General features: G+C 38.4%; 1 protein-coding gene across 7 annotated transcripts in view; it reads left to right on the top strand.

The window, feature by feature from the left end:
- LOC106877571 (uncharacterized) overlaps positions 1-14,678 on the top strand; it is a 65,817-nt gene that overhangs the window by 48,950 nt on the left and 2,189 nt on the right. For 5 of the 7 annotated variants that reach the window (XM_089366657.1, XM_014926508.3, XM_089366660.1 and 2 more), the window contains 5 exons: positions 6,000-6,183; positions 6,283-6,515; positions 7,197-7,313; positions 8,157-8,302; positions 8,400-8,543. In XM_089366657.1, the coding sequence (XP_089222783.1) occupies positions 6,000-6,183; positions 6,283-6,515; positions 7,197-7,313; positions 8,157-8,302; positions 8,400-8,543 (824 nt within the window). Of the gene's footprint in view, positions 1-5,999; positions 6,516-7,196; positions 7,314-8,156; positions 8,303-8,399; positions 8,544-14,678 lie in introns of all 7 variants that reach the window. The other 2 variants (XM_089366656.1, XM_089366655.1) reach the window with 1 other exon arrangement.

Below are 14,678 nucleotides of genomic sequence, written 5' to 3'. Positions count from 1 at the left end.
TTATTTCATCCTTTTTCTTTTATGTTGAAGATATTAACTACAAAAAGGAGAATGATGCACAAGAAAATAATATAAATTTCAAAGCTAGTTTAATGGCTTTCAAATAGAAAAATCAAAGCCACTGTACTTAGTATTTATTGACCTGAAGAAGGCTTTTAATATTCCACCCTCTGTAATCTGTTGATTACAAATAAAACTTGGTAGATGAATGGTTTGTGAGAGTCATGCAAGCCTAGTACAGAGGTAAAGGTGTTGTCAGCAAGGTGAGAGTTGGCAATGAGTTTCATGAAGAATTTAGCATACAGATAGGTGTTCATCAAGATTCAGTTTCAATCCCCTCTTTATTATTATTCTCTAACAGAAGGGGTTGAGTCTGGCTATAACTTAGTTCTTATTAATGAATCTGTCACAGAATCACAGAAAAAAATTTTATACATAGAAACAAAGCCTAGAATCAAGTTGTAAAAGTAAAACTGAGAAAATGTTTTTAGTTAAAAAAGAAAGAAGCTAGGACTCTGCTGCCATCTTGGAAATAGCCAGATGCAATATGAAGAAAAGGAATAGGTAAGAATTGCATATGGTGTACCTAATATACACTATAGTTACACAACAGGTACATTGGAATTACAGGCAAGCTGACAGAAAAACTTCATATTTAACAAATGCACAGTACTAATAAATAAGAGCACTAATGAAATATATTCTTTCAAATGCTCAGAGGCTTTCTAGAAATATGTTAGCTTCTGCTCCTTAGCTGACCTAATTATCAATGGAGGAGGATGTTTAGAAAGTGTAGAAACCAGATTAAGAATAGGTAAAAAAAAGTTCGGAAAGAAGCTGTTACCTATGCTGGCAACAAATAGATTTTCTTCCTAAGAGAAAGGCTGATTGTATAATGCTTGTATATGAAGTGCAATGTTGCATGATAGAAAAACATGAACATTGAATGCTGGGTGTGTGCAGTGATTTGAAAGAAATGTAAGCCTGCTTCTTGGGTGTATAATGTTAGTGTGTGTGAATGATGGAGCACAAATGTATTGAGTGAAAAACTCAGTACAAAAAGAATAACAAGTAATATACAAAAGTGAAAACTGCACTGCTGTGGACAAGAAATGCATATGTTGGATGACATTTGGATAAAGAAGTGGCAAGCAATCCAAACAGAAGGGGCTTTCAGTAGATGAAGAATAAGGAAAGTTTGTAAAGAAATGGTGACTAAACTTCAAAGGAATTTAACAATTGGTGAGATGCAGTGCTGGTAAACCCATCCAACTCCTGCAAGCATAACAGAAGACATTATATGACAGTGACATGTTAGTGGTAGTAGAAAGATCTGTTGTCTAGTTATCTCTTTTTGTATTTCAATAATTTAATAGAAGTCACAATTTAAAATTATAGTTGGTACTTTATCTTTTACTTGTTTCAGTTATTAGATTGTGACCGTGCTGGGGCACCACCTTGGAGAATTGTAGAAATGTTTTGCATTTTGCTTCACAATTATGAAATTTCTCATTTTATTGTAATATTGTTTTAATATCAGTCATTTGAATATATGGTAACTTTTGTAGTCAACAAAATGTCCCACTAGTTAAGTACCAATTTAAAAATTTAGAATGTTCAGTTTAAGTTCTGTATAAAAAATTTTCTGTTCTAGAGGGGGATTTTTTGTAACTTGATTATAACACTTTCCTAAAAACTTTCATATGCAATGCTTAATCAATAACTTACTGACTTGATACTGGCCAGCTTCAGGAAAGGTTAATTGGTTTTTGAGAATAAATCTTGTGTTGTTTACAATATCATGCAATTGTTTTCTATTTTTTAACCCAAAATTAAAACTCTAATTTTTAAAGCATCTTAAAATTGTATAATCAGTTTAATTCAAATGTTTTACAATACAATGTTTATGGGTCTACTTTTTGCCAGAGAAAGGTGTTACCTTTTATCTTCAAATACACACCCTGTGAGACACATCTAAACATTTGGAGTGTCAACTCAGTTGCCAATCCTACACACAACAACACACTAAAAACATTAGCTTTTAGTGAGTAATGGAGTAGTTTTGGTGTTTGAATGTAACTATGTAAGAATGTAACTTGAGTAAAGTGTTACCAATTTTAGTGTGTTACCAAATAAATACACGACGTGGAAATTCAATAAAAGAGTTGCATCTGTGAAGCATTGAGGAAAAACAACAAATAAATCAGAACAAACATAATTTATTTGGGTTGCAATGAGAGTAGGCAATTGTATGTTGGAGTCAAGGAAGGCCAATGGACTTAATATTTATACAAATGGGTAGAAGCATACCACGATAAAGGTAGTAAGAAGGTTAAACAGGCAAGTTCCATCAATAGAGAATAATTGGATTTGACAAGCAAGCTTAATGTTATCCTGAAGTTTACTGTGTTAAGTTGGTGAAGTGACATAGCTGTTCATGTTGAAGTATGCCATCAGGGGTAGTGTCCTTCCAAAGTCCCACTGAAAATAGCTGCACACTTGTTGGAGTCTTCTGCTAACTGCCAGTTAACTATTGAAAAAAGGTATGAAATACTGCTGGGTAGAAGCTGCTGTTTGTATTAAACCACAGCCAGCTTTAATTGACTGAAGTTGTCATAGCACTACTGTGCCAATACCCGACAACCAAATAGAACTGCCTTGACTCACTACATAACCCCTCTTCAGACTGCATGTTGATATATTAATACAGCAAGAAAAGCAAAATTGTCAAACAATGGCAAAAGGAAATTACATTGCATACATGAAGAGCCACCAAATGTTCAAACACTGGAAAAAGAAAACATGAATGCATCAAGAAAAACAAAACAAGCATGCAAATAGACATTTCAGGAAAGTGAAAAACAACACTCAGGATTGTGGGAAGTATTTGTGTTGATGAATGTGATGCAAGGCTGAGAAAAATTGTGCATATCAGGAGAGATAATCCAGGGAATGTTTACAGAACAGGATCTATTCAGGTGAGTTTGAATAGCAGTGTCGCTTTGCGTGCACAGTGTGCAGTCATTATGACTGAGGCAGTGTGAGTGCGGAATTTGCTAGTCATTGCGTGACTGAGGCAGTGTGAGTGCGGAATTTGCTAGTCATTGCGTGACTGAGGCAGTGTGCTTGAGGTTGTATAAATAAGTGTGAGTAAGTGGCAGCTGCGGCAAGTGAGTGCATGTATTCTCAATCAATATCAGTGAAAATTTTCTTGCAGGATTGCATTCAGTATGAAATGCCTTGAGAGATGAGCAAAAGCACAAGTGTGGTGTGCTGGCATGTTGCGAGAGACAGGTAACTCTATTAAGTACATGACCAACCTGAGGTCTAATAGAAGCAAGTTGTGTTTTACAAGGGCTCAGAGAACATGGGATAGCAACTGGTGAAAGCATAACATATTGTGCATAACATATTGTGCAGGCATGCAAACGTGTGTATGAACATTGAAAAATGAAACAATGTAAAGCAAGAATGACAAACGTGGCTCGAAAGTGTCTTAGTCCTGAAAAGCGAAAAAATAACTGAAATGTAAAGAAAAGTTGCAGTCTATACACAAGAGTTCAAAGGAGGCACGATGCCTGAAATCATTAATAGAATGGCTGAAAAACAGTAGAAATACAGCAGCGATTGCTGTGTCTGATGCAATACCACAAACCATAGCTTTGCATCAGAGACACAGGGAGAAAGGAGGAATGCTGTAAGGTGAGTACATCTCAGCCACGAAAAATAAAACAGTTAATCAGGTGCAAACAAGCCAGAATCATCTTCAGGAAGCAGAGCTGGTGAAACTCAGTGAGTTAAGGTGAAAGTCCAGGGCAGTGAAGGATGGAACATTGAAAAAATTAAGCCAAGAAAATGGTGCGGCCATCAAAAAGAAGTTGGAGGCAGGTCCTCAATAGTTGCAGTGTTTGTAAAAATCAAAGGCTATCGTCTTCAATGTTGTGTCCAAAGGCAGGAAGCAGGAAAAATTAAATCTAAGTGGGGTGAGGCATGCACATCTGACTCTGGCCCAAGGCTACACATGAAGATGGGTAGCCATCTTGGAAACAGTTAAATGTACACACATAGTTCAAATGAAGCAGAATGCAGGAAATGTAGTTTTAAAGTGTTTGTTTCATGAGCATAATTATATTAATTTTTTTTAGTGGGGGAATATCTCCCATTTCCCAAAGAAATATTCCAACATCACATCAGTCACCAATGTAATGGAGTAGTTTTGGTGCTCAAATGTAACTTGAGTAAAGTGCTACTAATTTTAGTGTGTTACCAAATAAATACACAACGTGGAAAGTCAATAAAAGAGTTGCATCTGTGAAGCATTGAGGAAAAACAACAAATAAATCAGAACAAACATAATTTATTTGGGTTGCAATGAGAGTAGGCAATTGTATGTAGGAGTCAAGGAAGGCCAATGGACTTAATATTTATACAAATGGGTAGAAGCATACCACGATAAAGGTAGTAAGAAGGTTAAACAGGCAAGTTCCATCAATAGAGAATAATTGGATTTGACAAGCAAGCTTAATGTTATCCTGAAGTTTATTGTGTTAAGTTGGTGAAGTGACATAGCTGTTCATGTTGAAGTATGCCATCAGGGGTAGTGTCCTTCCAAAGTCCCACTGAAAATAGCTGCACACTTGTCAAAGTTTCCTGCTAACTGCTAGCTAAATATTGAAAAAAAGGTGCGAAATACTGCTGGGCGGAAGCTGCTGTTTGTATTAATCTGCAGCCAGCTTTAATTGGCTGAAGTTGCCATAGTACTAATAGTGCTCATACATGACAACCAAATAGAACTGCCTTGACTCACTACAAGTGTATTGTTGATGGGTATAGTTAATTATACTTGAAACCAGAAGGATGAAAGATAGTTAACTTTGGCAGAACTTGAACTGTGAATATAAAGGGTCATGACTAAACACCACATATCATTTTATTTGATACTCTAATAATTCTACCAAGCCACTAAATAATAAAAATGTAAATCGACATATATGTTACCATACATATCACCCTTTCTGTACTGCCAATCATCACTTCCTCTGCTTCGAGTCACTTCCTATTGATAACAATAATTCATACTATTGACCCTCATTCACCAAACTACCTTCACCTCCTACACTTTCTTGTAATCTTTACCCACCTGACCTGATCCTTCTGTCACCATGCACTCTTCTATTCATCATCTTGGACTTGAGGATATACTCTGGTTCCTCAACACCTTCTTTATCTCTCTCTAGCATCAATACACCAACATATAACACAGAGTAGCTATGAATCTCCTATTTAGCCTATCCCACAGCCCTTATTAATATTCTCTGACTTGCCCTCACAAACCACTGACACTGCTCTTTCTCTGAGCTTCCCCATTAGTATCTTTTCACAAGAAACCTGCTCCTCCCAGCATACTTTAACTTCTTAACACCTGGCTAGTCTCCACCCTCTCTCTCTAATTTTCTTTCTCAGGTCATGGAGGTGTTTCTTAGTTTTGCACATTAATTGTAACTTATGCTGGTGCCATGAAAAAGCACCCAGTACACTCTGTAAAGTAACAGGTTGGTAATAGGAAGGGCTGGATGCCAAGTGAACACCATAAATTGTTGGAGCAAAACATGGTCTTCTTTCTCATTAGATTCTGTCAAACCATCCGGCTTATGCTTGAATACACAGCAGGCATAAAATGATGGTATTAATGATGTTAGAGTGAAGTCAGGAGCACTATTCTGCAATAAGCTATTCACAAAAATACTAAAAGTTAGTCTCACTTTTAGACTATCAATTTCATCATTTAGTTAAGTGTTCATATATTTAGTCAACTCATGGCCCTTAATTTTCTGTCATCTAATTCGTTATTCATATGACATTATTTAGAACTTTAAAAAGATAAAAGCTTACTCTTTGTTACTGCATGATGACCATTGGAACAGGTTCTATTATGAGAGACTACATGACCATATGTAGTGTAAGCATAATCTGTATATTTTTCTATATTTTTCTCTTAGAATCTTAGCTGTGCCACTGACTTTCCGATGTCTAAGTAAATCAAATCCTGAACAACAGCAATTGATTGGTCATCCCCACATTTTATACCTTCCTAACAACATTAGTGGTGGCACTTTGTATAATTGTGTTAACCAAATTGTCCATACAGCCCTGCAATACACAATCGCTTTTACCATGGAAGAGGTTTGTACTACTTCTGTTTGTAGATTCTTACATTTATTCTTATATTTTATTTTAACATTCATTAATATTTTTTTCTCTTTCTCTTGTTTTATCTTCAAGGGTCTACAGTGTTCTCGGTGTCCATCAGTAAACCAATGTGTTGGTTGTGTTGTCCAGCGCACTGGTCAAGTTACTCTCCAGCCTGGTGATCATCTTACCATTACTTTTGTTACTGTTCCTGCTGAACAGGGTCAGCTCTTGGAGCAGTGTGTAATTGATCATGAATCTATGGAAAACCTACGTCCAAATACTCCAATGTCTCTTCATGATTGTTTCACAGCATTTATGCAAAGGTATCTGTATATTAATACTAGTGTGAATTTATGATTTACATGTATAGATTTAAATTTTATTATGTTATATATTTTATTATATTTAGATCATATATTTATTATCAATTCTGCTTACTGAATATTCATTAAATATTTATTAAATTGAATCATCATCATTATCATTTAAACGTCTGCTTTCTGTGCTGGCATGCATTATTCATTAAATACAAAGTAACATATATCTGATATATAAGATTGCTTGTTAAGAATTTGTTAATCCAGGAGGACCCTTTATAAAAATACTGAAATCATTCTGAAATTAATTAGCAACACATTGTTACTTATTAATATTCTGTTGGGTCTCTAGAGTACGTTTAACATAAAGATGTAAAAATAAGTCAATTCATTATTGTTTTCTTAGACTCACTGTATCTAGAGCCTGTAACAATTGTTAAATAAAGATATGAAGACCAATATTATTAGACACGAAAGTGTTTCTTACATAAGCATGATCATTAACATTTTTAAAAGAAGAAGCAGAGCATAAATTTGACATTTTCTCATTTTATGAGCAATGTAGTCAAGTTCTGACTAAGAACCACTCTGATATTTTTCAAGATCTTACCATCATATCACAGTGCGTACCTATCATGAAAATAACAAACAGTTTTTCTATCAGTTCCAATATTTCTTATTCTTCAGTGAAACACTAGATGAGCACAATCCTTGGTATTGTCCAAACTGCTCCAAGAACTGCCGTGCTAAGAAAACAATGACTGTCTGGCGATATCCTGATAATCTTATTATATATCTAAAACGGTAAAATTAAAATGCAATCTACTTTGATATTTTGAATGTTGGAGTGTGTAATATAAGCTCATAAGTCTGTTACCTGGTGGCACGTATAGAGCATATGTTATGAATGTAATGTAATATATATTAAATATGAAATACAATAATTATGTTTTAACAAGTTTATTCAATATTTATCAAATTGATAATTATTGCCTCAAATATTTTCTCATTTGACTTATGACCATATATATGTTCAATGAGTTATTTTTCAGTGCCAACTGAAATTAAGTGTAAAGCAAACTTTGAGGTTATGTGTTGTCAATGAAGATTTCTTTTCATCTATCAAAGGACAAATTTTATGTTTAATAAATGCAATACTGTTTTACTGAACATGTGGGCAATCAGCTGTAATTGAAAAGAAAAGAATTAAATATGCACCAGAGGACATGCAAAGTTAATTTAAAAGAATTGAGTCGAGAAGATTATTTCAAAAGCATTTGATGTAATGTTTTCAACAAATAAAATAACTACATTGCTATGGGCATGTAGCATGTCTGAATTATAGAAGGTTGTTAAAGAGTACCAGTTAATGGATGGTATCCATAATAAATATAAACCAAGAAAACTGGCGAAAGAATAGTTCATTCAGATATAACATTAGGCTTTTATTACAAAGATGATGCTATAGATACATGCACTCATGTCGTCATTGTTATTGAATGTTATTTAAGATTGCTACCATGCATAAACTAAATCTCCTAGAGCAAATTGTCCTAACTTTATAGTGATATTTCAATTTGAGATTTAAGTAAACTCTTTGTTACTTTTTAGCTATTATGTTTATAGTATCAGTCTGTTCTTTCTTAGGTTTGTATTTCATGAACTTACAAGTACCAAAATTGACAATTTAGTGACATTCCCTCTTGAAGACTTAGACCTTAGTCAGTTCACTTCTGGTCCTCACACCAAGAACTTGCTTTATGACCTACACAGTTTTGTGTGCCATTTTGGAGGTAAGCTAATAAATTCTCAATTCTTAGGCATAATATTTGCTTTCAGTTTCACTTAATATATACATGTTCATCAAATTTTTATTTTTATCTTCTGTAGGGTCTAATTCTGGTCACTACACCTGTTACAGTAAACACCCTATTGAAAACAACTGGTACTACTATAATGATGAGAATGTGAGCCAGCACATGCCGAGAGATGACCATTTGAGTAGCGCTTATGTTTTGTTCTATGTACGACAAGGTAAGTAGTTTCTTATTTATTTTGGGAAGGACAGACAGTGGGCATAGTTTTTTTTTTCAAGTGGCAGATGGATAGAGATAGGGGAAAAGAGAGAAATGTAGTGAATGGTGAAAGTGGAGGACGTAGGTGTGGAGATAATAGGTTGCTACAAAGATAATGTGAAGTTGAGAAAGAGAGTGCAAGGGAGATGCACAGAGCCACGGATGAATTCAGAGGTACATAAGCTGAGTGAAATAGTTCCATAGTCAGAAAAGTGAAGGACAGGTCGGTATTAGGAAGATGATTTGTTAGGAGGGGTTCATATACATATGTACACATCTATGTATGTATGTGCCAGTGGAGAGCATCCTCAAATGCAGTCAGTGTTCAAGACTGCCACTCTCATGTGGGCTTGTACTGCCACAGCAGACACTGCACCATCATCAACAACCGACACAAAACTCCCCAGGTGCAGATCAATGGTCTTTCAAGAACAACGGATGCCTGTTGTGTATGGTGTGTGTATAGGTGAAGACACATGGCTAAGTGGTTAGGGTATTCGGCTCAAGATTGTAAGGTCATAAGTTTGATACTTGGTGGCACATTGTCTCCTTGAGCAAGACACTTTATTTTAGCTGGCAAAAATGAGTTGTACCTGTATTTCAAAGTCCCAGCCTTATCACATTCTGTGTCATGTTGGATCTTCCCAGAGAGCCATATTAACAGTACACATGTCTATGGATCTGTGGAGTACTCTGCCTCTTACGTGTTAATTTCATGAGCAGGCTGTTCTATTGATTGAATTTCATAATTCTCTCTATTGATTCTACTCATGCTTACAGATTTTGAGCCGAGATAGTCCCTAATTCTCCATGAAATTAACTCTAATGATAATTTTCCTGAACTAGATTTTGATCATTTAAGTAAAAGTAATTTTGACTCTGATAATACAGTTAAATTAGCACCCAATTTTGATATCATATAACTCTGCTTGTCGCTCTGTTACTTAACACATCCACGTGATTGGTTGGGAACTGGGGGTGGGAGGGGTAGTGGTGAGTGAAATGTAATTTTTTATTTTTGTAATAAATTTTTTACCTCTGTTAATTAACCTATTTGTAACACTTTTACATGATTAGTTGAAGGGAAAGGCAAAGAGCAAAAGAAAAAGGAGAGAGAAAGAGGGAGAGTGTTGTGTATTAAGTCTATAAAATTGTGCATAAAGTATATAAAGTGCATTAAGTAATCATTGTATTCCAATTTCCTTCACTTTTCAGTGATTAGCAGATGAGTAAATATCTTTTGACTCAGACACAACACAGGCTACACTTTCAGGTTCTTTGGATAAAGTTTTCAGAAATAACCCAATAAGCTTACCATTAATTCTGTAAAATATTTACGGGTCCCACTAGTTAATTATAAAACTAATAATAATCCTGCCTTAACACCCAATTCTGAGAGAGGGATTAGTAATAATTCTTTTTAAGCATGAGTATCAAATAGAAATGAATAAATACCTGTGTAATTGTAAAAACAAAATTATCTGTCCTTTAGAAAATCAGTGTTTAAGGAGAAATATAGTGTATCAATGTGAGATAATAATAGAGGTACATAGGTTCGTCTGCTACAATTTAAGTATAGAAGGAAAGGTAATTCTACAAATCTTAGTAAATGCATTTGGTATTTAAAAGATAGGAACATTTAAAATGGTCCATTATTAGTTATGCATCGTTGTACAATATTGGCAATTCTACATTTTGTATTTTTGTTGTCTAATACTCTGAATTTCTCAAAATTCTAGCAAATATTTGAATCTACTTGTCATACATAAGGAATTACTTTGGATGTGTATTCTATTTGCATTTATTGGTGTCTGATTTTTTTGATATAGTTAACCCAATTCATTTAAAACTAAGTGCTTTATTGATATCTGCCTGGATCGATTTCCAGTTCATCATCATCATCATTATTTAACGTCCGCCTTCCATGCTAGCATGGGTTGGACGATTTGACTGAGGACTGGCGAACCAGAAGGCTGCACTAGGCTCCAATCTGATCTGGCAAAGTTTCTACAGCTGGATGCCCTTCCTAACACCAACCACTCCAAGAGTGTAGTGGGTGCTTTTACGTGCCACTGGCACGAGGGCCAGTCACGCAGTACTGACAAGGGCAATGCTCAAAATAGTGTTTTTTACGTGCCACCTGCACAGGAGCCAGTCCAGCGGCACTGGCAACAACCTTGCTCAAATATTTTTTCAAGTGCCAGTAAGGCGACGCAGGTAACGATCACACTCAAATGGTGCTATTTATGTGCCACTGGCACAGAAGCCAAACAGCTGCTCTGGCAATGATCACGCTCGGATGGTGCTCTTAGCACTCCACTGGCACAGGTGCCAGTCAGCAAATTTGGTTCAATCACAATTTCGATTTCACTTGCCCCAACAGGTCTTCGCAAGCTGAGGTTTATATATATATATATATATATATATATATATATATACACATACACACACACACATACCCATGCATATATTATTATAGTAAAAAACCTCAGAGAGCTACCCAAGTTTTCCTGGCTGAAATATTAATTTATTTCACCATTTGTCAAGTTGGTAAAGAAAAAAACAAAAACACAGGTAAGGGAATTAACTTCACAGTAAATATAACTAGTGTCTTACAAATATCAAAAATTACATAAGCCAAGAGTGGAATGGTTTATAAAGTGTCAGGTTATTTATCCTTAATTTCTGCTAAGGTACACGACACTGCTTTTCCTCTTCCCAGGCTACAGGCCCACACCCCCAACACCCATACTGTTAGGATTGGCACTCTCAACGTCGGCACGCTGAAAGGTAGATCTGGTGAAATTGTTGAGATGCTTGAACGGAGATGCGTAGATATGTGCTGCATCCAGGAAGTAAGATGGAGAGGAGGTTCTGCAAGGTTCCTCACAGGCAAAGAACACAGGTACAAGATTTTCTGGGCAGGGAACACTGACGGGGTCGGGGGCGTAGGAATACTTCTAGCGGAGAAATGGGTGGATAAGGTAATCGAGGTCGTTAGAGTAAGTGACAGAGTACTTAAGATCAGACTAGTGCTTCATCATAGATTAGCTACTGTCATCTCAGCCTATGCACCTCAACCTGGGCTACCAGATGGTCTGAAAGACCAATTCTATGACACCCTCTTGCAAACTACCTCGTCGACGAGTGACAGGGACCTTCTCTTTGTGGCTGGAGACTTCAACGGTCATGTCGGACGTCGTGCTGGGGGCTTCCATGGCATACATGGAGGCTATGGCTTCGGTTCCCGCAACGAGGAGGGAACCAGACTGCTGGAGTTCTGTGATGCAACCAATCTTATGGTCTGCAATACCAACTTCAGGAAACCTGCCAGTCACCTAGTCACCTACCGCTCCGGCAGACACTCTAGCCAAATCGACTACATCCTCGCCAGAAATAGGGAAAGAGGGCGGCTTATAAATGCCAAAACCTACCCTGGCGAAGAATGTACCCCACAACATAGATTAGTAGTTAGCGACTTTGGGATCAAGGCAAAATGGGTGCCCAGAATTAGACAGGCTTGGAGAAGAAGGGTGTGGAAGCTTAAAGACCCTGCAAACGGACAGAGACTTAGAGACAAGTTACTTGAAGCATTTAACGAAATAGAAGGGGATATAGCATCATACAACGTGGAAGACAATTGGAGATTTCTGCGGGACAACCTGTTGAAAGCCACCGACCAGATTTGTGGGTGGTGTAAGGTCCCCTCCCAACCCAGAGTAACGTGGTGGTGGAACAAGGAGGTAGACAGGGCTATTAGACAAAAGAAACAAGCTTGGAAGGACTGGAAGAACGGTGGTAGCAGGGAATTGTACCAATGTGCCAGAAGGGAGGCTAGGCGACAGGTTTATTTAGCCAGAGGGGAAGCAGATAAGGAAAGATTTGCCAATGTTCTGCGCCGTGAGGACCAAAGACTCGAGGTATTTCGGGTTGCAAGACAGTGTAGGAGAGAGAATAGTGATGTTGTAGGAGAGAAATGTGTTCGCATGGATGATGGTACGCTTGCATTAAATGAGGATGCAAAGAAAGAGGTCTGGAGATGCCACTACGATAGATTGCTTAATAAAGAGAATGAATGGGAGAAAGAGAGCCTGCCTTATGTCGACCCAATAGAGGGACCAGCTATCCGAGTTGATAGTACCAGGGTAGATAAAGCAATTAAGAGTATGAAGACCGGGAAAGCCCCCGGCCCATCAGGAATCACTGCAGAGATGCTCAAAATATCTGGCAGTGTTGGCTATAGCCTAGTCACCCGTATTACGAACCAGGTGATACACGAAGGAGTCATACCCTATGACTGGTGTAGCAGCATCATAGTCAACTGCTACAAAGGTAAAGGGGACGCTTTAGATACAAATAATTACAGAGGCATCAAGCTGTTAGATCAGGTTATGAAAGTTACAGAGAGGGTCATAGCCCAACTAATTAGGGAGCGAATCAATTTAGATGAGATGCAGTTTGGGTTCGTGCCAGGTAAAAGCACTACTGATGCCTTATTTCTAGTGAGACAGTTGCAAGAGAAATACCTAGCCAAGGATAAACCTCTGTACCTGGCTTTCGTTGACATGGAGAAAGCCTTTGACAGGGTCCCCCGATCCCTTATCTGGTGGTCAATGAGGAAACTTGGGATAGAAGAATGGCTAGTGAGAGCTGTGCGAGCCATGTACAGAGATGCGGCCAGTAAGGTGAGGGTTGGAAATGAGTACAGCAATGAATTCCGGGTAGAGGTAGGGGTCCACCAAGGTTCCGTCCTCAGCCCCCTATTATTTACCATAGTCCTCCAGGCAATCACAGAGGAGTTCAAGACAGGTTGCCCCTGGGAGCTCCTCTATGCTGATGACCTTGCCCTAATTGCGGAGTCACTATCAGAACTAGAGGAGAAGTTTCAGGTGTGGAAGCAAGGTCTAGAATTGAAGGGCCTTAGAGTCAACCTAGCTAAAACCAAAATCCTAATAAGTAGGAAGGTAGATAAAACACAAACCCCTTCAGGTAGATGGCCCTGCTCAGTATGTAGAAAAGGAGTAGGTAGTAACTCTATAAGATGTACCCGGTGCAAGCTATGGACACATAAGAGGTGCAGCAACATCAAAGGCAGGTTAACTAGCAAGTTAGTTTTTGTTTGTGGCAGATGTTCAGGTGCAATAAAGACTGCAAACAAACAGGAAACAACTTCTATCTCATTCCAGGGTGAAAAACTAGAGGTAGTCGATAGCTTCCGCTATCTGGGCGACCAAGTTAGTAGTGGGGGTGGGTGCGCTGAAAGTGTAGCTGCTAGAATAAGAATAGCCTGGGCAAAGTTTAGAGAGCTCTTACCCCTGCTGGCGACAAAGGGACTCTCACTCAGAGTAAAAGGCAGACTGTATGACGCATGCGTACGAACAACCATGCTACATGGCAGTGAAACATGGGCTGTAACTGCTGAGGACATACGTAAGCTCGCAAGGAATGAAGCCAGTATGCTCCGTTGGATGTGTAATGTCAATGTGAATACCCGTCAGAGTGTAAGTATCTTGAGAGAAAAGCTGAACATTAGAAGCATCAGTTGTGGCGTGCAAGAGAGACGATTGCGCTGGTATGGACATGTGGTGAGAATGGAGGAGGATAGCTGCGTGAAAAAGTGCCACACCCTAACAGTTGAGGGAACCCGTGGAAGAGGTAGGCCCAGGAAGACCTGGGCTGAGGTGGTGAGGCAAGACCTTCGTACATTGGGCCTCACCGAGGCGATGACTACGGACCGAGACCTTTGGAAATGGGCTGTGCGTGAGAAGACCCGGCAAGCCAAGTAAGATCGTTGCCAGTGCCCCTGGACTGGTTCTTGTGCGGGTGGCACATGAGATGCACCATTTTGAGCGTGGCCGTTGCCAGTACCGCCTGACTGGCTCCTGTAGGATTTTCGAGCGAGATCGTTGCCAGTGCCCCTGGACTGGCTTGTGCGGGTGGCACATAAAAGACACCATTTCGAGCGTGGCCGTTTTCGTGCGGGTGACACGTAAAAGCACCCACTACACTCTCTGAGTGGTTGGCGTTAGGAAGGGCATCCAGCTGTAGAAACTCTGCCAAATCAGACTGGAGCCTGGTGTTGCCATCCGGTTTC

This window comes from Octopus bimaculoides, chromosome 19, assembly GCF_046866305.1.
Source record: "Octopus bimaculoides isolate indiv1 chromosome 19, ASM4686630v1, whole genome shotgun sequence".
Classification (NCBI taxonomy): Eukaryota; Metazoa; Mollusca; class Cephalopoda; order Octopoda; family Octopodidae; genus Octopus; species Octopus bimaculoides.
This window is presented reverse-complemented; position numbering and strand designations above follow the sequence as displayed.